Source organism: Hirundo rustica, chromosome 5, assembly GCF_015227805.2.
Source record: "Hirundo rustica isolate bHirRus1 chromosome 5, bHirRus1.pri.v3, whole genome shotgun sequence".
Taxonomy (NCBI): Eukaryota; Metazoa; Chordata; class Aves; order Passeriformes; family Hirundinidae; genus Hirundo; species Hirundo rustica.
The window spans coordinates 45,238,147-45,262,370 of NC_053454.1; the positions used below are offsets into that span (position 1 = coordinate 45,238,147).

Sequence of the window (24,224 nt, forward strand, 5' to 3'; positions counted from 1 at the left end):
GCCCAAGTCAGAAGTTGCTAAATGTAGTGTTCTTCATCATTGCTTGAATTAGTGTTGTTTACAAAGACACGTTTGAAATAGATCCGTTTATTTTTCTATTTGCTATTTTGCATCACAGAGGCTACTTCAGCAAACATTAAAACACAATCAAGTACTTAATGATCAACGCAGCCAACGTTTGCAGAACACAGGAGGGGCAGCTGTTTTGAGAGGCAGTGTTCCCGCTGGATTTGATGATTAAAACAAGCCGATGAGATCCAGCAGGTCGCAGCGAACTAGAGCCTGTTCAACTCCCGCTGCATTTTTGCCCTTCCCTTCGGCCCCTGCTCAAGCAGAAGCCACCTGCATGAGCTGGTGTCGGCAGCTCCTTAGCTGGCCTGCCAAAGATACCCGCGGCCCTTATGGCGTGCACCTGCTGGTGGATTTTCTCACTGAGGAGACTTGGGAGCGCTTCCCCCCACCTCGTGGGACAAAGCACCCGTGTGTCCCCATGCGATCGCCCCACGCCATCCTCGCTGGTGCTGAGGACAGCCTGAACCGGGCGCTCCGCGGGACGTGTCGCTGCGCAGGGCAGCTCCGGATGCCGCTCTCCGGCCCTGTCCTGAGCCACCGCTTTCCTGGGAAGCGGGAGACGCGCACTCGGGCGCCAGAGCCTGGCTCATCCCACTCGGTGGCCACGCTACTTTCAGCAAGGGCACCGGCGTCTCAGCCTCCTCCTCCTCCTCCTCCTAAAGCCCCTGGGCCGAGGCTGTCCCAGAGGGCTCCGGCGAGACATCGCCCGCCCACCGCGGCTAGCGGAGCTCGGGCCCCACCGCAAGACGGACCGCACGGGCCGGGCCGGGCCCCGCCGCGCCTGCGCAGAGCGGCCAGTCCCCGCCGCGCCCTCCCGCGGGCGGGCACCCGGAAGCGGCAACGCCGGCGGCTCCCGGCGGCGGCGGGGGCTCGGCCGGGCGGGCGCAGCCGCTCCCCGCACCCCGCACCGGCGGCGGGGCAGCGCAGCTGGCATGGTGCTGGCCGCAGCTCGCCGCGCCCGCGTTGCACGGAGGAAGCCTGAGCGGAGCCGCGATGGAGATGCTGCTGCCGCCCGTGTGAGTGCGGCGGCGGCGGCGGGGCGGGCGGGGAGGCAGCCGGGCGCCCGGAGCCCGCCGGGACGGCGGTGCGGAGCGAAGCGCTGTGCGGTCCGTGGGCTGGGGCGGCGGGGCGGGCCCGGCCGCGCAGCAGCGAGCGGAGGTGCCGCGGCGCTCCGCAGCCCGGCCGGCCTCACCGGGCCCCTCGGCACCGGGGGAGCGGTGCCCGCGGACGGGGGACGCTCGGAACCGACCGCGGGGCAGCGCCGGAGGGAGGGTCGTGTCGGCGACCTGGTGGCGGAACCGGTGCTCGGCGGGCCGGCGCTCGGAGGTGCCCGGTTGTGCCGCTGCGGGTGCCGGCCGCGGGCACCGTGCTGCTGGGGGAGCGTGCGCGGGGTTCCCGCGGGCGGGCAGCGCTGCCGGCACCCCCGCCCCGCCGCCTTCCCGTGTGCCTTCCAGCTTGTGGGAACGGACGGGCTTTTTCTCCCTCCTCCCCCTCACTCCTTCTGCTTCCTCCATATGTGGTCCCAAATTACTCCTTGTTTGACTCAGCAGTCGTGCTTATCTCACTCCCGGTTTTCTGGTTATTTAGTTAAGCATCTCTTTTAGTGGCAGTGCCCAGGCAATGCACTCCAGGCAACCATCTCCAGCTGCACCTCAGCTGGCCTCCTCGGTCCTTTCACGGGTTGTGGTTCAGTGCAGCTTCATCCTGTGCCTTGGGTAGGTAGATTTCAGGCATGCCGTGGATGAGGTTCTTGAGAACAAACCGAGGGAAACCAGTTGCAGACAGCTCTGACCCAACTGGTGAAATAGTAAGAGAGACCCCAGTACTTCAGGCAGACTGGCACTTCCCAAAACAGAAGGCATATGACCGATGGTTTTGTTGGGTTCATTACCTTAAAACAAAGTCACCCGTTGTGACAAACCAATGAAACTTCAGCAAATTAATTTACGCTTCATGTGAACTCCTCCATCTAATTGCTTGGGTTGCTTGGCAGCTCTTTACGGACAGCTCAATCACTTTTTTTCTTTGTATAGCTGTATTTGATGTGTACATAGCCTGTATATGTATGATAAATACATGTAGATAAATAGACATCAGTATCTGATGCAGTGCTTTGGGATGTAGAAAGTTGCAGTGAAAGTGTTCTATCTTGGACTTGATAGGTTAGTGGTATAATTAAAAGCTGGGTCTCTTCCTTATAGGTTTTTGGTGTTTTGAGTGTTTTTTTGCAATCATTGATTTCTGTCTATAATTTTTTGGAATTCTGATCGCAATGTATGTCACATAATGTAGAAAAGTAGCCTTCAGTGTAAAGAAGTTTGCTAGATAGAATGTCCTTTTTTTTTTTTTTTTTTTTAATCTCTACGAAGTAGCATATCTATGTGCTGAATAACATGTAACTTATTTGAGTTTTTTTAATTGATGCAGAATTCCCATCTGTTATTTGTCCTTCTCCAGTAATGAATTGTGTAATTTTCAAAATTGAACATGAAACTTTTAATTTATATGAGTTTCATAGTACACTGTAGTAAGGTGGTAGTAGTTAGAGTTCTGTGGAAGGATGTTACTAGGTTAGTTTTACAGAGACTTTTTACATTCCTTTGTTGCTTGGTGCAATTTTGTATTGCTGTGCTCCAAAATTTTGTAGCTAGTTTTGGGATAATGAAAAATAAAGCCAGCTACTTGGCTTGCACTATTGTAGTGCACAGAACTTAGAGTTCTAGGTTAATATCTTAAATTACTGTTGAATTTTTCTTTTAGGCTTCCTTAGACATGCCCAATTAAAAAGTTTCAGGTATAGTAGAAGAGAGGTTGCAATTATGTGAGTCACTAAATATGTTCATTTTGACTGTGCTTACCTAATGCTAGTAAGGGTGAATTTTCATTTGAAATCGGATTGTTGGTGTACCAGGGCTTGTGGCCCTACCAAATGACTTCAGTGAATTTGCTTTTTTCCGGTTTAAAGGTTCAGGATTACAGTTACGGTACTGTGGAACAAAGCATTACTGATGCTAAGCATTTTCTAAGTGTTACAGCAATACGGTGTGCTTTGTAAGAACAACATTGTGACTATAAACAGGAGACTCATTGATTTGGTTTGGCATGAAAAGTCTGCTTGCTGTTTGGGCAGTCTGAGTGACTGAGAAGTGTATATAATAATTTTTCTGCAGAAGTTAGTGTCTGTAGAACTTGGGTATGTCTTATAGAAAGAATTAATTGTAGCTAGAGGTAATGATGTTTCACACTGCCTAGTTCTTTTGCTGTTTGGAGTGGGGTTATGAGAGTAAGAAAAATTAAGAGGCTGGTCACTTATGTACATTATGGTTCCCAAAACATTGAATGGATCTACAAAGCTACACAATTTTTCTGTCACCCATGTGTTATGCTGCAGCTAGGGAAAGCCTGGATAATTGCAGTAGTCATAGTGTGGTCTTCTTGTCAGAGGAGAACTAGGACCTGTGTGAAACAGTAACTGAGGTCCTGGTAGAGGTGAAGAGAGGAGCCCTTACCTGTCAGGCAGTAGAGGCATTGAGAGACTGGGGTGATGGTTGTTGCATTCTGCCATTGATCTTTATGGGCGCTAGGTGAAAAGTTCCCAAAACTCTTAATTCTGACCTTGCTTCAGAGCTTATTGGAACCACTAAATAAAACAATATTCACAAAACCAGAAAAATCTTCATGTTTTCTTTAGTGGAGATTATTGTTAGCCTCTGTCAATGTCACTAGTATTAGTCACCAACTTACTACTTTCCACAGTGTAGTGGTTTCATGTTTGCCAGTTTCTGTTTCCCAAACTTAATGTAGTGGTCTGAGTGTCTCCCAGAATTATCCACTCTTTTTCCAGTTGTGAGATAGGATCAGGGGAAAAGCAAAGTAGGCTCAAACACTGAAAGGTATAAAGATGAGTTTATTAACAAACACTAAAAGAAGAGAATGAGAATCAAAATGAAACGTTCAAAACACTTTCTCTTATCCCCACAACTGTTCACTTTCCCACTAACAACATAAAGATACAAAACCTGATTTGATTTTCAGTCAGTTTCACCACTTTAAAATAGTCTTTCATCAGTTCTTAGGGAGAGGAGCCTCTCTTAGAACTCCCATGGAGACCTCACCACAAGAAAACTGTTCTCTGGTGGCTCCCATGTCACGAATCTCACGAAGCTGCCCGGGGAATTCTGCAAACCATGAAGTCCCTCCCATTTGGCAGCTTTTCCCACAACTGCATATGGGCCGTATCAGCTTTTTTTAGGGTACATTTTAAGGATGACTATTCTAACATAAATCGAAGGTTCTCTTCATCTGTCTTCAGAATCATCTTCATCTCAAGAAACAGAGGTCTTCTTTTCCCTGGGGGCAGAGGGCATCTCTTTATCTTCCTTTGTTCAAAATTCTCCATTGGGTCACAGCTATATCAGTCCATGGCTATGACCAGAGCTTTGAATCCCCCTGAAAAGCATTCTATAAGTTACAGGAATATTTTAGTCCATTCTCCATGGCCTCGCAGAAGTCCGGCCTTAACTAGGCAACTCCTCATCTTCCTCCGACCTAGGACTTCTACTCTCTCTTCACTGACTTTGGTTTCATGCTGTGTCTGCTTATGTCTCAATCACTCTGTTCTCGCTCAGAGAAGGGTTAGTGCCTTGTAAGTCTCATCTGTCAAGGAAAGAGTTACCATTTCACCCAGGCCTGTAGATGGTCATCCGCTCTCTGCCGGGCACCGGCCGCTCTGGCTGCATGGCTGTTGGATTTCAAAGCCGTGCTGACGGGGGCAAGGTCAGAGCGGCCTGGGGAAATGGTGGTCAGGGATCTCAGCGGCCAGAATGAGCTGATGGACACGTCCCCCACATCCCGCTGGGATCAGGGATGGGCCTGCCCAGCTCGAGCCCGGAGCTGCTATCAGGGGCCCGGCGGGGAGCTCCCTCAGCCCGGGCCGGTGGTGCAGGCAGCTGCTGGGGCCCGGGCACGCCTGAGGCCAGGCCTCCTGGGCTGTGGCTTTAGCGGCAGGATGCCGAGCTGGCTTACCTCTCAAATCCTGGAAGAAAGAGAGCTTTTCCCGGGATTCTTCTGATTTTTAACCGGTGTAGCCCAGAGGCATATCCCTATATTTAATTAGTTAATCTGGTTGTCAGTTTTAAAACTAGTCACTAATTGGTTTTTGCTATCCGTGCTAAACCAGCGCACATGGGAATTCTACGTATTCCTCTACACCTTTGGTAATAGGGAAACAAAAATCTCTTGGAAAAAAGAAGTTTCAAGTGCAAATCTTCTTCTTCTCCCTAAGATGAAGGTGAACAAAATAAAAAGTGACAGCACTGGAGGTTAGAGAGAAATATTAACTTTATTTTTTTTGTCTTTCTTTCCAGATGTACCAAACTTTGTCATCAGAAGCCCTTGGATCTGAAAGATGATAACACCGAAATTCACTGTCCTATTACAGTAAATCCATGGCACATGAAGAAAGCTTTTAAAGTTATGAATGAATTAAGAAGGTATTACTCCACTGTATACACCTGCCTGGAGTCCATAGTTAATTTTTACTTTCATTTGCATTTGTTAAGTTAATAATAATAGTTTGTTTATTAAGCACATGCAATTTCAGAAGTATATTTGAGGAGAAAGATTAAATATGCAATGAAGTGACAGCTGAATTATAGCCATGTGATGATAGCAGTAACGTATGCAGTATGCTTTTGCATCTCATATGTTAATCAAGACTAGTTTTATGAGACTTGGAAAATACTTACAGGTAGTACTTAAGGAATTACAGCTACTGTCCCTCTCTTGTATACAGCTGATCCTGGAGAGAAGGGAAGTGACTGGTTGAGCGTTAGAATCTTTGTGTGCCTGTTGTTGATTTTCGTGGTAGGCTGTGAACTAGAAAAATGTTAAAATTTTCTAGTCTGGAGACATAGGTCCCAGAATAAAGCAGCTGACTGTACATTTTCTTAGTTTGCTTGCCCCCTGGGAGAAATTGATGAACTCCCAATCAAATGTTGAAAGCAGCTTTTCTTGATAAAGTTTTGTAAGACTTTGAGGGATAATACCATCAGTTTTAGTGAAACTGGGAGGCTGGTTCTGATTGTGTTCTTAGCATCCATATTGATTTATATTTTACATATGAGTAGGTGAAGTGATGTTGAAAACTGTGACAGCTGGTAATTAGAGCTCGCAACTGAGCTCTGGAAATCAGGACTCACAGCTATCAGTGATAGTAATTTAGCACTATAACTTACAGCAACAGTGGAGAAATTAAATAAATAAAACCACTTCTCTAGCAGAGACAGTACTGGTGGCTGTGAAAATCCTGTAGTTATTTGTTATTTCCCATATAAAATTAAAAATTGGAGAAGCTTCACTGAAAAGAAACACAGCAACTGATACCCTTTTAAAGTATGCCTCTGTCTTTGACCTTTGCTGTTCCATATAGGTAAATCTTTAAAACTATGTGCTGGATAGACTGATACTTGTTGCTTCACCTAAGTTATGCCCTTGGCTTTCTCAAGTGTCCCAGTAACCAGATTCGGTATCTCAAGGAGCATAATAGATGCTGGCTAAAGTCAGTAGTAATGACTTCCTGAGGATGAGCAAGAGTTTACATGGAGAAATTTTTCCAGAATTAATCTTAACAATAGTTTCAGAAGTCAGAAACCTTACCTGCATTTTGCTGTATTACAACTGAAAGATTCACCATCTTCCAGCAGAGTGAATTTTTGAAGCCCATGGATTATTTTCAGAATATACTTTAGTTTCCATGGTTACCTAAATTCAAATTGCTGTAGAAGCAGTTTGAGCAATTTTGTCTTGCGTGTATAAATACTTAAAGTTTGAACAGGAGCTGTGCCATATAACCTTAACTAGTTCTCATTTAATAAGGTAGTTGATGCAACAATATTTACAATTTAAGCTGAGTACAACTTTTAAGATGGTAAGTGGCAATTAAATAAAATTGTACATTTCTTGTTGCATTCATTTGTTTGAAATAATAGATAGAAAATCTTAAAAATGTTTCAGACTTCATTGCTTTAAACAGTGATCTAATATTAATCCAGTAAATGATATTTTTGATTTAGAAACAACTTTAAAAATTACTGAATCTCAGTGGTTTTCATTAGTGTAGAACAAACAGATATTTGCCAGAGGTATACTCTCCAGGAAGTGAATAGCTAGTGAAAAAATCATTTGCTTAAGCATCTAAATACATTTGGTTTTGAATGCTTAAGTCTATGTGTTTATGTCAAATTTTTGGCTGCTGCCAAGTTGTCTGGCTCTAGTAGCTTGTTAATGAGTTTTTATGTGCCTTCAAATTTTGACAAATTTTAGGAATTTTGTCCTTTGTATTTTTTTGTCATTTCATTGCTCACCATTGTTGGAGATCAGTCAAGCCTTTCACACCATCACCTCAACACTAAGTAGAAAGCTCATTAGGATAGCTAATTAGTTCTTGACATATGACAAAATTATACTCTGGTGCCTATCTTTTCACTTTATTATAATTTGCTTTTATCACTGTGGAATTTGATTTTACCTGTATTTATTAAAATTCTTATTCTTACAAACAAGACTTTCAAAACCTTTTGAAGATGGGGTAATGAACTTTCTGTGTATGAACCAATGAAGAATAGCCTGCAAGCTGGTAAACAGTTGCTCAGTTATTCTTAAATGTATGCTTTCTTATCCCATTTTCTGTACCATGATGGTGTATCTCCCATGATTCTGTTCTTTCAGTCACACTATATAAGCAAATTGGTACAATACCACTTCAGATCACAGCCTTTTCTAAAATAAATTGATGCGCCCTCATGAAATGAAGGTGTTGAGTTGCTGTGGAACCAACAAGATGCTTGCAGCAGAGTACATGATTAAGTTTTTAAGCTCATATCTTCAGTAGTTTCCTTAGCTAGTCAGTTCTGTAGTAATGCAGAGCATTTTCATTCACCTGATGCAGTTCCAGCCTACAGGTGTTACTATGTCTATGTATGTGAAATGTAATTAGTTAACCCTAATCGTGCATTGATGTAATTCTGTTGCTTCTGGCTTCATTGCTATCTTTAGCATTTCTGTGCAACTAAGTATGAAACATTTTGTTCCTGTTGTCAGTATAAGTGCAGGTGACTGATAAAGCTGGGTATTTGATGCCCTTTTATGTGTAGCTTTCTGTTTCCATTTTTTTAATAATAAATGTAATGGTTGTTTCAAGATCCTCTGAATTGTGTGTTTCATCTGGTATGGACATTAGCTTACATTGTACATATTATTTGATAATAATATGTAATATTGCAAGCTAAACTTATGGGATTTAAATAGTTGCTGTAGGTATTAAGAGCTGAAAGCAGAAAGATAATGTTATGCCAGCATTGCAATATGGCCCCAAAGGTTAGTTGTGCCCACCAATATTTTTGATATGTGACCTCCGCAAAGCCACTTTGAGTCTCGGCTCATAAAAATTGGATGATTGCATAACTGCGAGGTCACAGAGTTTTCTTTTGGATTGAGGTGAATATCTGAGCAATTTGGCTGGGAGCTCTAGTTTTGTTTAAGCGAAATTCAGCTGCTCATCTGTCTTTGCTACAACTCAGTGTGGTAGTTGCAAACTATCTAAAAATCTTTAATGTGTATTCAGGAATGGTAAAAACGTATCTTTTTGAAAGTGACGAGAATAATAATCGCTGGCTTGGTGTGCAGCTCTAGTTCCATCCCTAATGAATATGTTCTGTTAAGTCATACTTTTCCCTCTTCCCTCTGTTGCTGTGGCTCTGAGTTTTGTGGATTCCATACTACCTCCACAGGGACAGTGTTAGCAGGAGCAGGAAATAAAAGGCGACTGTAACTATGGCTATTTAGATGCTGTGAAACTGCAGCCTTTTGGCATTGTGGCGTGTTCCCCACCCCCTTTCAGTTTAGAAAACTGGGTTATGAAGAATACACGTTGTGGGTTTAAGAGATATGGCCAATACTGTGAACTGTGTTAGAAATACCTGTTAGGAATGATTATAAATGAGATGTTGCAATATTGCAACTGACCAGGGAGGAAATATATTACAGTCACAAAGGACAAGAATGCAAATGGATGTAATGAAGATACAAAGTCAGTCAAGATATGAAGTTAACCATAATAAATTCTAAATTGCTTAGACTGGAGAAAATAATGGCTGTTGTGTGCATGTGCTGAATATGAAAAATGCTTGGAAAACAGTAAAGATAGGGAAGATTGAGTAGTATATTTGAACAATTAAGTAGGCATGAATTTCAGCATAATGTGACAGGCATCTCAGTTGAAGTCTGGATTCTTTGTTGTCTGTAAAGCCTTGTTTCTTATGTAATTTTTTTTTGGTGCTTAAGTATATTAAAATCTGGTTTCTTCTATCATAGTTGTTCAAAGGGGCCCAGACTTCCAGAGAGAATGTTTATAAATTGGGCTGATACAAATTATGGTTATTCAATGCAGAAAACTTCTGTGCAATGAAGTTTCACAATTCAGTTGTTTGATTTTTAGATAGTTTTGTGTACCTAGGCACTATCCGTAATCTGATTGAATAACAGCCATGTGGTTGTGTAACGCATTTAAAAACAATGCTTCATCAACATTGTCTGCCTCTTTTGATGGCATGGGAAAAGAAATTTTGTGTGATATTGTATAGACTTTCCTGTTGTAGCTCACTTATGTGAAATTGCCTTCTCTGATATTTCTAAATAGTCAAAACTTGCTGTGTGATGTGACGATAGTAGCTGAAGACATGGAAATTGCAGCGCATAGAGTTGTGTTAGCCGCCTGCAGCCCCTACTTCCATGCCATGTTTACAGGTACCAAATGTTTCAATACTTACTATGTTGTAATCCACTCTAATTGTATAAAGAATAAAATTTCATTACTTTTGCTTTTTAGGATCTAATTTGATTTTTAGATAAACCAATAGGAACATTTGAGATTCTTAATGTTTCTTTTTTTTTTGCAGTCTAAGGACACACTGTCAACTTAGCCTTTATTAGCATGATGAATGCTTTAAAAAGTCTCCTTAATTAAAAAAAAACACATTAGATGTTAAGTAAGCCAGTAGCAGTCAATTTGTTATACCCTTTAAGCCTCTAGTAATCCCACTTGTCCAAAGGAAGGTTAAAATAACTTTCATGTGAATTTCAGGGTAAATTATGTCCTTTAACAACAACTGCTGCTACATTCTTCAGCCCATGAGTGCTCTAGGCTGTTAGTAGATATGAAAGCTTTCTGTGGCTTTGGCAGCCTATAGCTGGAGTGTGTGTTTCAGTATTTTTAGGGTAATTCTCCATGACATATGTACCCTGCATCATTGCCACTACTTTTCTGTACAGGCTTGGTTCTACTTCTGCTCACTCCATGCTGGCCAAGTTACTGCTTTATGGCAAGAGCAGGAGTACTGAGGGCTTGTAAAGCTGAGATAGGTTCAGGTTCATAGGAGCCTCCAGCTGAAATTCCTGTGCTGTGGGTTTAATTCTATCATGGTTATAAATCACATTGAAATAATGTAAAATTCAGTGCCAAAGTAAGAATGCTACTAAATGCATATTAAAATTAACTTCTGAGGTTTTGTCTGTTCCTCCTAAAATCTTGTGCCAGCTTTGTAGTTAAATGTCAACTGTCTGAAATTAAAAGACTTCTCTGTAATCCATTGCTTCTGACCACCAGCTCAGATGGAGGTAGAAATGTGACTCTTGGTCGTGGCCTGCCCATATTGCAAACAGATTGGTGTTTTAAAAATTGTAATTGTATGCAACAAGATGGATGAAATTTGAAATACTGTTGTGTTCTGGGGAAGCAGCTAATCATTCTTGATTTTATAGGCAAATATTTTGACATGATCAAAGCCAGAAGTGGAGTAACTTCAACAATGCTTTAAAGTTGCTTGTAAAATTAAATATCTCTTCCTCAAGCAGTTTTTTAAGTTTGCATTTTTGGTTGAGACAATCATTCTAGGTGACTGACAAATTCTTTCCTAATTTTTTCTGCTGTCTATAAAATTAGAATAGAAAAAGCTGCTTCTACAGTTTCTTTTTATCGCCTTAGTAGCAGCAAAATGCAAGCCTCTTATGTTTGTTCTGTATTAAAGATTAACTGCTGTCGATTATCACATTGAAAATACTCATTACTCAGAGTATAGCTTTTTATTATGTTTTCTGTGATTAAGACATTTCTGCTTGCCCTGACTGCCCTTTCTATGAAGAAGTTTATTACCTGTTCAGAGTGCCAGTGCAGCAGTGTCTGTATCTGCTGTCCAGATAGAATTACTGAAATCTTCTCTTCCTTTGCTTCAGTGCCTTTAAAAATTTTTTACTTGTTTTATGTTTTTAAATGTAGGTGTTCTTTAGCCTCAGTGGTGCAGGAGGTGGGAATGCTTACTTGAGTAATGAGTCCGAAGTGTATAACTAATATATTTGTGGTGAGGTTTGTGTAGTTGGGTGAGCCAAATAGGTAGGAGCTTAAGTAGAATTCAGCTGTGGCTTTAAGAGTTAGCAGATTTCATACTAGGCTTATAGGTTGCTTACAGCACGGCCCAGCTGTGGTATTGGTGCATTTCAGCCATTCCCCACACAAAAAATCCTGAATTTCATTGTGATTGTTCTCTCCATGAAACCTGGAATCCATACTTCTTAGGTGGGTTTTTATTCTCATCCAGTAATCTGCAAGTTCAAATAAGCCATTTGATCCCTTAACCAGCCACAACCAAATGGCAAAGTATCTTCTCCCCCCCAGAATGAAACACAGGTAGAAAAGAGAGTAAAAAAGTTGCACTCTTACGCTTTAGGGTTACTTCTTGATTAGAAATTAGAAGCTTATATTTAGACATGTGTGTGCAGGTTGATTCCATCATTCTCTGAGTCACTAAATATTACTGCAGTGCAGGCTAGGATATGGCATTAACTAGGTTCAAACTCTCTGCCTGGTTTTTTTGGGGGGGGGAGGGGTTTCCCTATTTGTACATGTAATGGTAAGAATAATAATTATTAGGAAAGAAAAAGCTACTGTCTTATTAAGTTATAAAATGTAGTAAGGTAGTAACAATTATCTGATGAGGAGGGGGGAAGAAAGTTCCTGCTATCTAATTTATGTTAATAGGAATATTTATTTCTTCTTATACAGTGGAATTATTTAGAAATATGATTTAAGTTTACTTAAATGTTTAGAGGAATTGATTATAAAACATCAGAGAAGGGGCTCTTCAGTGGCCGTAGGGCTTCACTTCAGACAAAGGTGACCTGAGTTTCATTTTCTTTTCTGCAATGGCAGTTATCCTTAGGGGTTAACCTGCTCTCTTCACTTCCATTCTCCATTTGTAAAATTGTTGGGTAAAAAATAAAAAGGAAAAAGCCTTTTTTGCATTACTTTGTGAGGAACCATGTAAGCTTTTTAGGTAGCCCCTTTAGTATTAGCTCAACTGGTGCTGCTCTGCTACTGCTGCTGCTTGGGAGGTTGGATCTGCTCAGTGCTCTTTCTGTTCACAATATGCTTCCCTATCATTAAGAGCTGTGAAGACATGGTGGTGCTGCTTCCCAGTCATAAACGGAGTTCTTCAGCAGGTTGAATTTTAGACTGAGACTGCCTGCTGAGTGCATCTCTGGTTTCCTCTATATGATCTATCAAACAGATATGGTTTGATCTAGAATTGTAGTAAGATTGCATGTCTGGTTCACATGAAAGTTGGAAGCAAATATTTTTGGGATTATTTTTGTTGGGTTTTTTTGTTGTTGTTATTTGGCTGGGGTGTTTTGTTGTGAGGTTTTTTTCTTGTTTAGGGTTTTGCTTTTCTTTTATATTCTGGGCTTGGTTTTTAAACAGAAAAGGTGCCTATCCATGACTCTAAAAGCCTTGACACAAAATCTGAAAACAAATCTAATGTGCTTGCAGAATATCAAAATCTGCTCTCCCACACACACAATTTTCCCAGAGGACCACCTCCACAGCAGCTTGCATAATAAATAAGTTGCAGCTTACATGCTCTGAAGATCAATAGGTTTAATCTGTGTCACATTAGAAGTAGAAACTTGGAACACAGAGCCCTGCAGGGAATGTGCTGGAGTCATCCTTCAGAGGTGTAGGGGGATGTTTCAGAAGTGCAGGTGAAAGTAGAAAGTTCTGTGGAGGCTGGATTTTGCTGTTTTTTATGTGGGTAGATGGTCTTTTGAACTTCTTGCCACTTTAGGTTTATTTGCAATGCCGTTCTTTACACTTCAGCTCAAAAAAAAAGGTATGGTACCATGAATAATGGTAACAGATTCCTCAGTGATGATCCCTTTGCTGAAAGCACTGGATAAGATGCATTGTTTTACACTAACCCTAGAGACCAGAGGGTATAAAACAATGAAAATGTGTATGACGTCATAAGAAAATATCAGCAATTGTTAGCATGTTCTCGTTCACTTCTCTGTTGTGCCTGCTTTTCTTGTATACATTAAATTTATTATATCACCAATACCCTTATCTCTAGATGCCTATGCCTAAGGGAAAGAAATTATATCCATCATAGAAGAATAAGAAACTAATGTATTCAGAGATTGGGATATACTCTTCCAAAGTCAAATTTTATGTATCTTCCAACGTAACTTTTGTAGTTCATGTTTTGTTTCTCAGCGAAAGTCAGTGCAAGAGAGTTTAAAGGTCTGAGATTACCTGCTCTGGAAGTCATGAAAAAGGTCATAGTCATTACTTCATAATATGTATTTGGATAATTATTTCAGCTGTAAAGAAAATACTGCTTTTTGAGAAACATCATGTTTTGGAAGGTGGAAATAATTTTGCAGGCCTTTCTCTGAAGATCAGTTGTGGCATTCGGCCAACGTGTCAGCCTCCGCAAAATGAGATCCAACAAGTTTTCCCATGCTTACCATTTTGTCTTAGCTTGGGTTTGAGCTGTTAAATTGGATCTGTAAAAGACCTGAAATCACCAAGGGAATAATAAGTAGGCAAGCAAAGAAATATGTATGTTAATTCTTCTGTGGGGATATAACTTTTCTTGTTTAAATAAATTTACTCCAGACTGTGTTTGGTATGCTCCTTCAATTAAGAAGTTAATAAAGCTAGAGTATTTTAATATCTTGTTTTCCTAGCAAAATGGTTTTGTATGCATTTGAAGTGTCTTATTTAGGTCTGATAACAATATTTTCCTGATACTGTATACTGGAAAAAATAGGTCACCTGCACTAAAGGTATTAACCCAGGTAGCATTTGCATGATGGTAACAAAATCTTCCTTCCTCACTGAAGGAAGGAAGGAAGGAAAAAAAGAAATTTTTAGTATTGAAGTTTTTCTGCTATCACAACTGTTCATGCACAAAATTTCTGCTGCTATTAAACTTTTATATATTCATGCTGTATTTCTGTCTTTACTTGACTAATAAACTGTGTTTGTAGGTGAGATGAGTGAAAGCCGAGCAAAAAAAGTTCGAATAAAGGAAGTTGATGGCTGGACTCTAAGGATGCTTATTGATTATATTTACACTGCTGAAATTCAAGTTACAGAAGAAAATGTGCAGGTAAGGGTGAGAATTATTTTCTGCAACAATTGAGATGCAATGTGCAGAGTCATTTATTTTTTCGTTGTGATTCAACTCTGACATGGGAAATCTCATCTGTAAACTGGAATTTTTTCAGACTGTGTGCTTACAAAGCAAGTAGTCATGCTGTTGAAATTCTGGGTCAAATTCAAAGACAGTTCAAATAAATGAAGAGTTAGTCGACTTTAATGGGCTTTGCAACCAAATCTTATGTAATGCAATAAAATCGATGATCTGCTCTACCTAAAATTAATGCTGTCAGGTACTTCTGTACCACCCCTTCTCTAATACTGAAGTGAAATTTACATAAGCAACGTAGATTTATTCCTAAATGTAAAATCATGTTGTCCAATTAAGCTGTCCCATTTATTTTTTCCCTGTTAGCCTGCAAAATAAAGTACTTTTTCCTACTCAATCTCTGTAACTTGCCAGTGACGAACTGTGCAGAAATTTTTAGCTACTGCTGGTTTTTTTTTTTTTTTTAATTAAATCAACCAGTGTCTATCATGCAGGTTTTGTCCATCCCACACAGAGCTAATAAGTTTTTCCAATTGGCTGTAACTTAAGATGAAGCTTCAATTAGAATAAAACAAACACAAGCTTAGAAAACATAGTCTCGTGCATTTAATATTTTCTAAATGCAGATAGACTTAAGATGGACATAGTAGATTTTCCTTTCAGTATCTTTTGAGATTTGGTGTAGAGGTTTGATAAGTTTGAAACTAGTTGCATAAGGGGTGATAACATTTAATTCTCATGTTTTTCTTTGTACTCCTGTGCTCTTCTTTCTACCCTTGCCGAGTGCCAAATAACTGGTTATTAGCAGTTATTTTGCTGCTTTAGCAGGGTGCAAAACCATGTTGCTGTGTTTGGTATTGAAAACTTCTGTTGTAATTATATATTCTGAAATGAATTGCTTTTACTGGACATTAGGCTGAAATTAATAGCATTTTATTGGGTGCTGAATCCAATGAGGACACTGCTTGTTTTAGCCGTCCTTGATTGAATGTTTCCCGAAATAAGAATGCTGCCATCTTGAAACAAAATATCCTGCTACTAAGACTTCCATATCTTAGGTCATATCATAAGTAATTTAATTATGCAAGACTAATTTCCTGTCTTTCTTGATGACTTGTTTATTAAGAATTTTCTTCTTTAAGGAATTGTTCTGGTCTGATGATGGATGTACATAGTGAAAAAAATGACTGAAATTCTGTTGTATTTTACCAATCTGGTGGTTGCCCAAATCTCTGTGTCGCTGTGGAAGACCTTGAGCAAATCCAAAACTGTCAGAGATTCCCTAAGACCTCTTGCTGCTCGAACATTCTGGCTTTTCATCCTTAAACTAGAATATCGTGTCTTGCTGACAGAGCTTAATGGCCCTGATCTTGTACATTTGATCCATTATATTCGAGTGGATTTAACAGGCAGTCCTACAGTATTTTGGCTGTAGGTGTTGCCCAGGAGGAGGCATTATCACCCCTCCTTGGCAATGCTGACTCCTCTGTGTTAATGGGGAGGAAAAGCATTACACTTCTTCCTCATAAAGGAGTCCTTCAAGGCCAAAAATCCACTGGTTTAACACTCATGGGTCTGATAGGGCTTAAATTTTCATGGCTCCAGGTTATCTGTCTGAAGATAGATATCTGATAATGGTGGGGATGTTAGTATAAATAATATGTCTTGGTGAGTGATATTACAAGTTTGTGGTTACTTGAGTACTGAGAAAGGAAGTCAGGCTTCTAAATTGGTTTTTGATTTTTTTTCCAATATAGTTGCACTTTAATGCTGATGGTGAATATACTTGTAATATGACTGTATTGGATGTAGATTTATTCTTACTTTGTCACTTTTATCCTTTTTGCATTATTATTACTAGATATGTAGAGTTTTTTTGCATTACAGCAGAAAGAAACATTATGGATAAAAATAAATATGCTGATGCAAATTCTTTTCCTTAAGCCTGAAAGCCAAGATGTGAAAATTGTTACTGTGACTTTCTGGAAACCTAGAAATCTAGTGCAGATTGTCAACCCATAGTTAAAAATGTGTACTCTCCATAAACACGTTGCATGCTATTGAGATTAATTCTAGCTCTCAATTTCTTGTCTATATAACCTAGAAGATATTGTGAAATTTTGGTAGTGGTTAGGAATTTATCTTGTAGTAATACAGATCTGTGAAAGCCTAAGATGCCATTTTATATTTGGATTAATGTCTTGAACTGGAGCTTCAGCTTCTAGGTAGCTGCTTATGATTCCTAGTCTGATACCCTTTATGGGACTGCAAGTGTATCATTCCATCTCTTCGGGTTATACGCAGTAAGAATAGGTATTGAATTAATTTCTAATATGCGATATAATGTTTGAAGATGTGCAAGCTTCATGTTTAAGTAATGTAGAATTGCTAAGTAGTTCTTGGTATTAAAATAGCTGCATTGTATATTTATGAAAGCTAATTATAAAGGAATACATAATCGTAGCCCAGCTCATTGGTCTTTCTCAAGGGGCAGGTTAATTCTGAGCTTCTTTCCTTAGAATTTTACTTGATTTAGATGTGGACAGGAGAGTGCTTCCTGACTGTGCCTTTGCAGCTTCTCAGTGAGAGCTGTCCATTTTTTTCTCCCCACTGTCCTGTTTTCATTTATGTATGTTTTTGGGCAGGTGTGGAGGTAGAAAAATCAGGTGTAAGTCAATAATTGAGGAGACATTTAGCCCATAAACTATCAACACAGGAGGCCCTCATCACTGGATGTTATCACTACATTAGTTAAATACAAAAGAACATTTGTTCTTTTCTTCAGTTCTTGGTTCAATAGGTTCCCCCCAGCCTGCAACAATAAGACAGCTGGTATATGAATGTGTACGTTCTTTTTGTGTTTGTCCTTCATTTAGAACAAGTTATTTTATAATTCATCTCTAGTGGTACTCACTTTGCATAATGCCATCCAGTGTTTTGCTGTATTTACATATTAAGTCACATTTTTTCTGCATTCTTAACTCTTTGCTTTTCCTTTTTTTTTTTTTTTTTTTTTTCCCCCTAGGAATAAAATGAATTGTCAGACTTAGTGCAATATCTCATTCTTGATATTTTAAGAAGGGAATATCCAGGTTAATGTTTTCGGAAGGCAAATCAACTTTCTTGCATGTCAAATTTTTTTGATATCCATATAGGTATTAACTACATGCAGTGCACAATGTGGGAGAGTTGGTTACTATAAGAAGCTCATGCGTGAGTACCTCTCCCACGCTATGCGTATGCATTGCAGCCCCTTTTTAGTGAGCTGTACACCTCGGGGCTCTCCTGAGCGCAAATATATTGGAGGAGAAATTCCTGCAGTTGTTGGCGGGCTGTGGATTTGTTATGGGCTTTAGAGGTCAGCCTGCTGATACAGGTTGAGTGGTATGTGATTTGAATAAACACAAGTTAGGTGATTGGGTTCCTTTCTGATTCCCTCCTACAGGTCTCTGTTCCTTTAATTGTGCTGATACAACTATTTGCTAGACTGTTTTATAAAGCAGATCACCGAACTCAAAAAAACATCTGACAGCATAACACTCTGTATCTCCACTTTCACCTCACATGGCGTTTTGGGGGATTTTTGAGCTGTTCTTACTTTGGATCACAGCCCTGTCAGTTGTTTTCACCCAATACTTGGGGTTAGTGTATTGAAGTGTAGGAACATACACCAGTGTTGGGAGTAGATGTTTCCCTGCATACTGGGGCAAGCATTACATGTAGCTTCACTTTGCTGCTACTGCTGTCTTGCTTTTGAACAAGATGAGTGCATGAGAGATAATAGAAGAGAAAATAACAAAAAAAATTAGAAAAATTTATATTTTTACAATTGTATAACTCTGTCCTGGCATATTTTTTCCTTTAAAGAATTTTGTTAGGTGCAACAGACATGAAGTCCAGAATCCCAAACAGGGTCATTTTCAAGGGGTATAATTTTTTCTGCTCATTTTCTGAAATTATTCAAGAACAATGTTTGCATAGTAATAAGCATATTATGAACAGTAATATATGCATTTTTTCTTTGTTACTATTACTGTTCATGCAGACTGCCATGAAAAGTACAGCAGAGACGTTTCTATTTGTATGGTGTCATGGGGTGTGGGCATAAGAGTTGACAGCACATTTGATTTAAGGTGCTGTCAAAACAAGGTCCGAAAAAGCAGCTGATTTCCCCAAGAAATCCTCAAAAAAGAAGAACCTGATGTTGTCCCAGCTATTTACTAATGCAGACATTCTATATAGACATACCATGTTTGGTAGTATGGGCTTTGACTATTTGTTCCATACCTCATCACCTCTAGCTGATCAGTGTTGCAGGGTTGTTGGATCCTAAAAAATTCTCAAGGTTGAAAATGAGCCTGTACTTCACACCAAAACCCAGAGAAGTCCCACAGCTTAAGAAAACAGATGTGTGCTTTTTAAGGCGGTCAGCTTCTGAATTATATTTCTGGCATGACCCATAAGCATTGAGTCATGCCATAAGTTGAAGGGAGGGTATGTTAAAGGAGGATGAAGAAGGAATGAGATGTTACAGGGAATAGCATAAAAGATAATTGCACCTGAGCTCTGTAAAGTGAAACAATGACTGAATGTATCTAGACTTGGCTGAACATATTTAACAATGGTAACTGGATGATAATCCTTAAGTGGTTTATTCCAGTTTCTTTAATAGCTTTTCTAGTTCAAAAGGCAGGTAGTATCTGACTTAAATGTTCCTGGTCTATATTAGAATAATTAATGGCATTTCCTTCTGCCATCTTGTAAAGTGATTTGTTGGTGTTTTGCTGCAATAATCTCATGTATTGAATGACTGTTCTTATTCATATACTTTTATTTTTTTTCTTTAGGCTGAGCATCATAGACTATTCTTTGGACACAGTAGTTTCTAAATCTTTTACCATTCTTCTTGCTCTTCCAGACTCTTTCCTTTTTACCTGTCTCTACATATTTAACATGCAATGGCCAAATTGGTCCATTAAGGCCTTGTTACTGCAGACAAGAGTGAAATTATTATCTCGTGAATAAAAAATAGTGTTTGATTCTTTATGTCATTAATTTTCCAGTAACAAGACATTAATTCTAGTAGTCACTATATGTTTGTGCTGGTAGAGAGAATGAGAACATAAAAGTAGTCATCATACAGTGGGAGAAAGAAGTTGTGGCACCTCTTCCTTTTGGTAAAAGCCATTTTGAGGGATTTGTTGTTTTAAGCATTTATGCTTATTAGCATAATGCTTCTAATGAACCAAAACTGCAACCGGTGGAAGTCATTATCTGATTTAATAGTAATAGAGTGTCTTTCAGAAAGTTTAGTGGGCGAGACTTCACGTTCACACCAGGAATTTTCTGTTAGGAAGAGATGCTAGTTTGCAAGTCTGTTTCCAGAGTACAAGCACATGTTAAAATTTGTCTCAATTAATTTCTTTACATTTTTAAAAAATATTTTATTTTTGGAGAAATGTTTAGTTATATTTTAAAATGTTCCAATAACAGAAAAAAAATAGCCCTACTGAAAATCTTGTAGAATTATATCAGGTTTAAGGGTGGAAGGGCAGGAAAGAAGCAAGATATGTACAAGCAATTTTAAAACTGAATGAAAAATATAGAAGAGAGCATTACACAAAATAGAATGCAAAATATACAAAGACTTGTGTATATTGAGGAGGACAAAAACCCCCAACAAACCAGCAAGGAGTAGATATTAATTTCAATAAAATGTAGTAGAACTATATATGATCAATAAGATGAAGTCCATGCAAACATAGGGTCTGCATTTACCATGCCTAATCTTCACTGGATACTAATTTAAAGTCAAAAATAAAATTCTGTGTAGCATGAAACATTCCTTTTTTGCTCTTCTGCTAAGCACTAGAATAAACTGGGATAAAAATATTCAGAATAAATTGTTGTATTGTACTTAAAACTGGTGTGCTTATGATGAATCCTGTGCAGTTTCATGTGGGTAGGATGTGAAATAAACTGTTTAGGGGCTACCAGTTTGTTCTGAAACTTGTATTACCAGAATGTCAGATTTGGTAATGGAGTTGTTTTTTTTTCCTCACACCTGTGTGATGGCCTCAGATTCTCTCCTTCAGTACCCTTTCTACTAAGGGTCAGGTACAAGAGTTCACAGGAGTTTAATTAAAAAGAGAGTTCTGGATCATGATGGAATATCCATTTTAACAACTTACCATTGCACATCAACTGAACAACAGCAGCTAGCTGTGTGTGCTTTTAGCTTGAAGAAAATACAGAATGACTTAATATAAGCCAGTTTATAAGACTCTTTACTCTTTACTTAATATTTACCACAGTCTTGGAGCACTTACATGAGTTTATATTCCAGTAATCTTCAGTGCTATACTACCTTTGTATCTGAGCTGAGAGTCAAGATACTCCTAGGAATATTGTGATACTTGTCAGGCTTTATCCTTGGAAACAAATTGTGTATATGAACAGTTGACTAAACTAAGTGTCTTTATATGAGTTAGCAAGACTGTGATGTGTGAAGAGCATGAAGCATGCGTTTTGGAAGTAGTTTCATTTTAGATATCTAACTTGGAATGTTTTTCAAGAGTTTATGAGGCCTGCCAATAAAGTATACCTTCGAGCACTACAGAACTTCTCTTTTCCCTTATTGGATCAAAAATATGTCCCTCCCTTTCAAAGGGTTATATCCAAAGGAGTATATTTTCCTTATGAATATAGAAAGTTTTCTCTGTTAATTAGGGTAGATTTTTCCTTTTAGAATCCAAGGCTGACTTTACAAAGGTTCTTTACAAATGTGTGATTGGGTATTGTAAGAGGAAGGAGTTGAATTCAGTACTTGAACAGAGATATGCATTCTGTGTCCTGGAAGCGTGCCTACTGCTGTGTAAGTGGGTGGAAGAGATAAAAGAAATATTTATTCAACTGAACTGAATCCTGTGACGCTTTCACTGAATCTTATAATGCAGTAGGTTCTGTTTCAAATACAAAATACATATTTTATATATGAAACTGGTTTGAGAGAAGGTAGTGCTGAAATTGCTTCCATGGGAATTGGCTGTTTTTCAGAGAAACTAAGATAGAGATGTGTGGAAAAAAATGCCCTAAAAAGGGCAGGCAGGGAATGATCTTGATGCATTGACAGATGTGCCTCTAGCCACTTCTTTAAAATCCTTTTGGTAATCAGGGAAAGTGAAACAGCTGAAATAGAAGTATATCTTGAGAAGAGTGGGTGCTGGTAGGCTGGATCTGGGCAATTGGATTCCTACTGGTCATGATTAACACCTTGTGTGTCACCAAGAGACCAACAGATATTTAATATAGGTCCAGTACGTCCTCAGTTGTGCACTCTATGGAAATGCAGGGCTCCTAAAGAAGAGTTTATTCTAAATTAGCAGCAGTTGCTGAATGGTTTTCAAATAGATGATGATGTTCTAGACAGTGCAGTTTGGTGATGCAAACGGGTCATGATAGCAGTTTTTCTAGCTAGAAGCGGTCACAACATTCTAGCATATGCAAGTAACTTAATAAAACTGTTAGTGCTGTACCACAGGTTAATCAGGTTGGCATCTCTGAAGTTTGCTGACTGGTTGTGGATAAAGGCCTGTTATTTACTTGCATTTGCCTCTCTTTACTACCCACAGTTTCCTGATGAAAGCATTTAAAAGTCATCACTTTATTATTTATTAATTGAATAGAATTTTGAGGTATGTTTTAAGCCAGTGGGTTGTGATTATGGCTGTTCCTGTCCTGTGTCCCCCATCCCCACTGGTTCTTTGTGCAGATTTCTTCTTGCATCTCCACAGTGCCTAGACAGTCACTTCCATCTTGGTTTAGCATCCAAAGTCTTTCCTGCAGTACATGGCTGCCTACATGTTAGGTGCTAGAAACAGAGTATTGGACCATGTGAGTCTTCCTCTGATCTGATTTATTGCTAAAGTCTGCACGCTTCTGAAGAGGAATGCAGTTATATCAAATAATACCAATCCTATTGAAGATAGTGATACTTATTTTGTTGGTTTTTTTTGGATTTTTTTTTCCTTCTAGAGATAATTTTTTTTGAAGTAAATGACTGTCAGTTGTTTCTCTTACTGTCCTTAAAAAAAGAGAAGCAATATTGCACTGATTTCTCTGTCAATAGCTGCAATAGTTTTCTTTACAAAAAAATGAAAATAGCTTTGACTTTACCTTAGTTTGTTGACTTTAGAGGTGATATCTGTGAATTTGTATTTCATATGACTTAGATTTAACTTGTCAGAAATGCTCAGCAAAGTATCCCAGTGCAGCACATGTTCTTTTAGACAGACTGGTAGGCCAAATCTTCATTAAAAGATTTCTGTACAGCTGTCTTTTAAGCTGCTCATATAGTCTTTTTTTTTCTGAGCTGATACTGAATTCTGATTCCCAAATATCTCCTCTAAAATTTTGGACAGATTTGGCTTCCTGCCTTCAATATATCATGAGTAAGGTGCTAATTATTGAGCCCTGAGGTGACAGGCTACAACCCTGCTTGTTTCTTAGATAATTAAAGTATTTATCATGGGCTTTAGTTCCCTTATCTTCCATATCCTGGCTTTTTCCAGACTCAGCTTAATCTTGAAACCACCATATTTCCACCATCATATTTCATTTTACCATCACTTTTTGGTTTGCCTTCATGAAAATCTAGAACGTTTTTTTCTGTAAACTCACTTCTTTCTTTCTTAATAGGTTTCAGGCCACTGCACAAGTTCTTGAAAGCATTTTCTTTTCCAGAAAATGTTTTATGTAATCGAGTTATTCGAGTGTCAAAAACTATTGGCAGTTGGTGATCTTATTTCCCTGACACAGATATTATTAAAGCTTTAGGAGGAGATGGAGTTCTTTATTGGATCATCTTATAGAGCCTTAAAAATAAATGAGCCTTTGGCCTTTCTGCTCATCTCCACTGTGGCTGCTGTGGCATAGATAGTAAATAATGAAAGCTTTTGTAAATTCTGAAGTTGTATTCAGAGTCATTCAGGTTAAAATGCTTTATAAAACTGGCTGATCCTAATGAGTTTATGATTAAAACAGGATTAACTGATGTTTTTAAATTCTGATGTGTGTTGAAACTACATGGCAATCCAAACTTTCACTTTGATTCTTTTATTACAGCACAGTTCTAATAATATTAGGAGCTTGCTGACACTGCAGAGAGGGACTTAAATCCAAGCTGACATGAGTTTCATTACAAACCCTATTCATAGAAACATGTTTAGGTCTTACTGGGCAAGAACTTAATGTTGGACTAAACATCCTTATAGTGTGTTCTTGGGTTGAATGCTGGAAGACTACCACTGTGTTTTGCTATTGTATGTATTTTATACTTAAGGCTTCAAGCAACCATCTGGTTACCTCCTTTTGACCTATTTTTGTATTTATGACAACAGCTTTGAGGATTTTAGTAATATGAGGGCACAATTAATATGTAGTATAGCTGGAAGAGAGAGTGGCACACTCCTTGAATTTATGTGCATTGTAAGACATGTCAGGCAACAGTTTATGATCTCATTTTTTCCAGTGAAATAATCCTAGTAGGCCTTCTTCATTTGCTTTTATGCGCCTGCTTGTCAGGAGAATGAGTGTAGGAGGGAAGGGAAA

At 39.1% G+C, this 24,224-nt stretch overlaps 1 protein-coding gene across 3 annotated transcripts in view; it reads left to right on the forward strand.

Annotated features, from left to right (window-relative positions):
- Positions 1-937: 937 nt before the first annotated feature.
- The window catches only part of KLHL2 (kelch like family member 2), a 56,760-nt gene continuing 33,473 nt past the window's right edge, over positions 938-24,224 (forward strand). Inside the window, exons 1-4 of one of the 3 annotated variants that reach the window (XM_040064270.2) lie at positions 938-1,088; positions 5,439-5,564; positions 9,770-9,876; positions 14,455-14,576. In XM_040064270.2, coding sequence (XP_039920204.1) covers positions 1,066-1,088; positions 5,439-5,564; positions 9,770-9,876; positions 14,455-14,576 — 378 coding nt within the window. In that variant the 5' untranslated portion in view covers positions 938-1,065. Of the gene's footprint in view, positions 1,089-5,438; positions 5,565-9,769; positions 9,877-14,454; positions 14,577-24,224 lie in introns of those variants that run through there. The other 2 variants (XM_040064271.2, XM_040064272.2) reach the window with 2 other exon arrangements.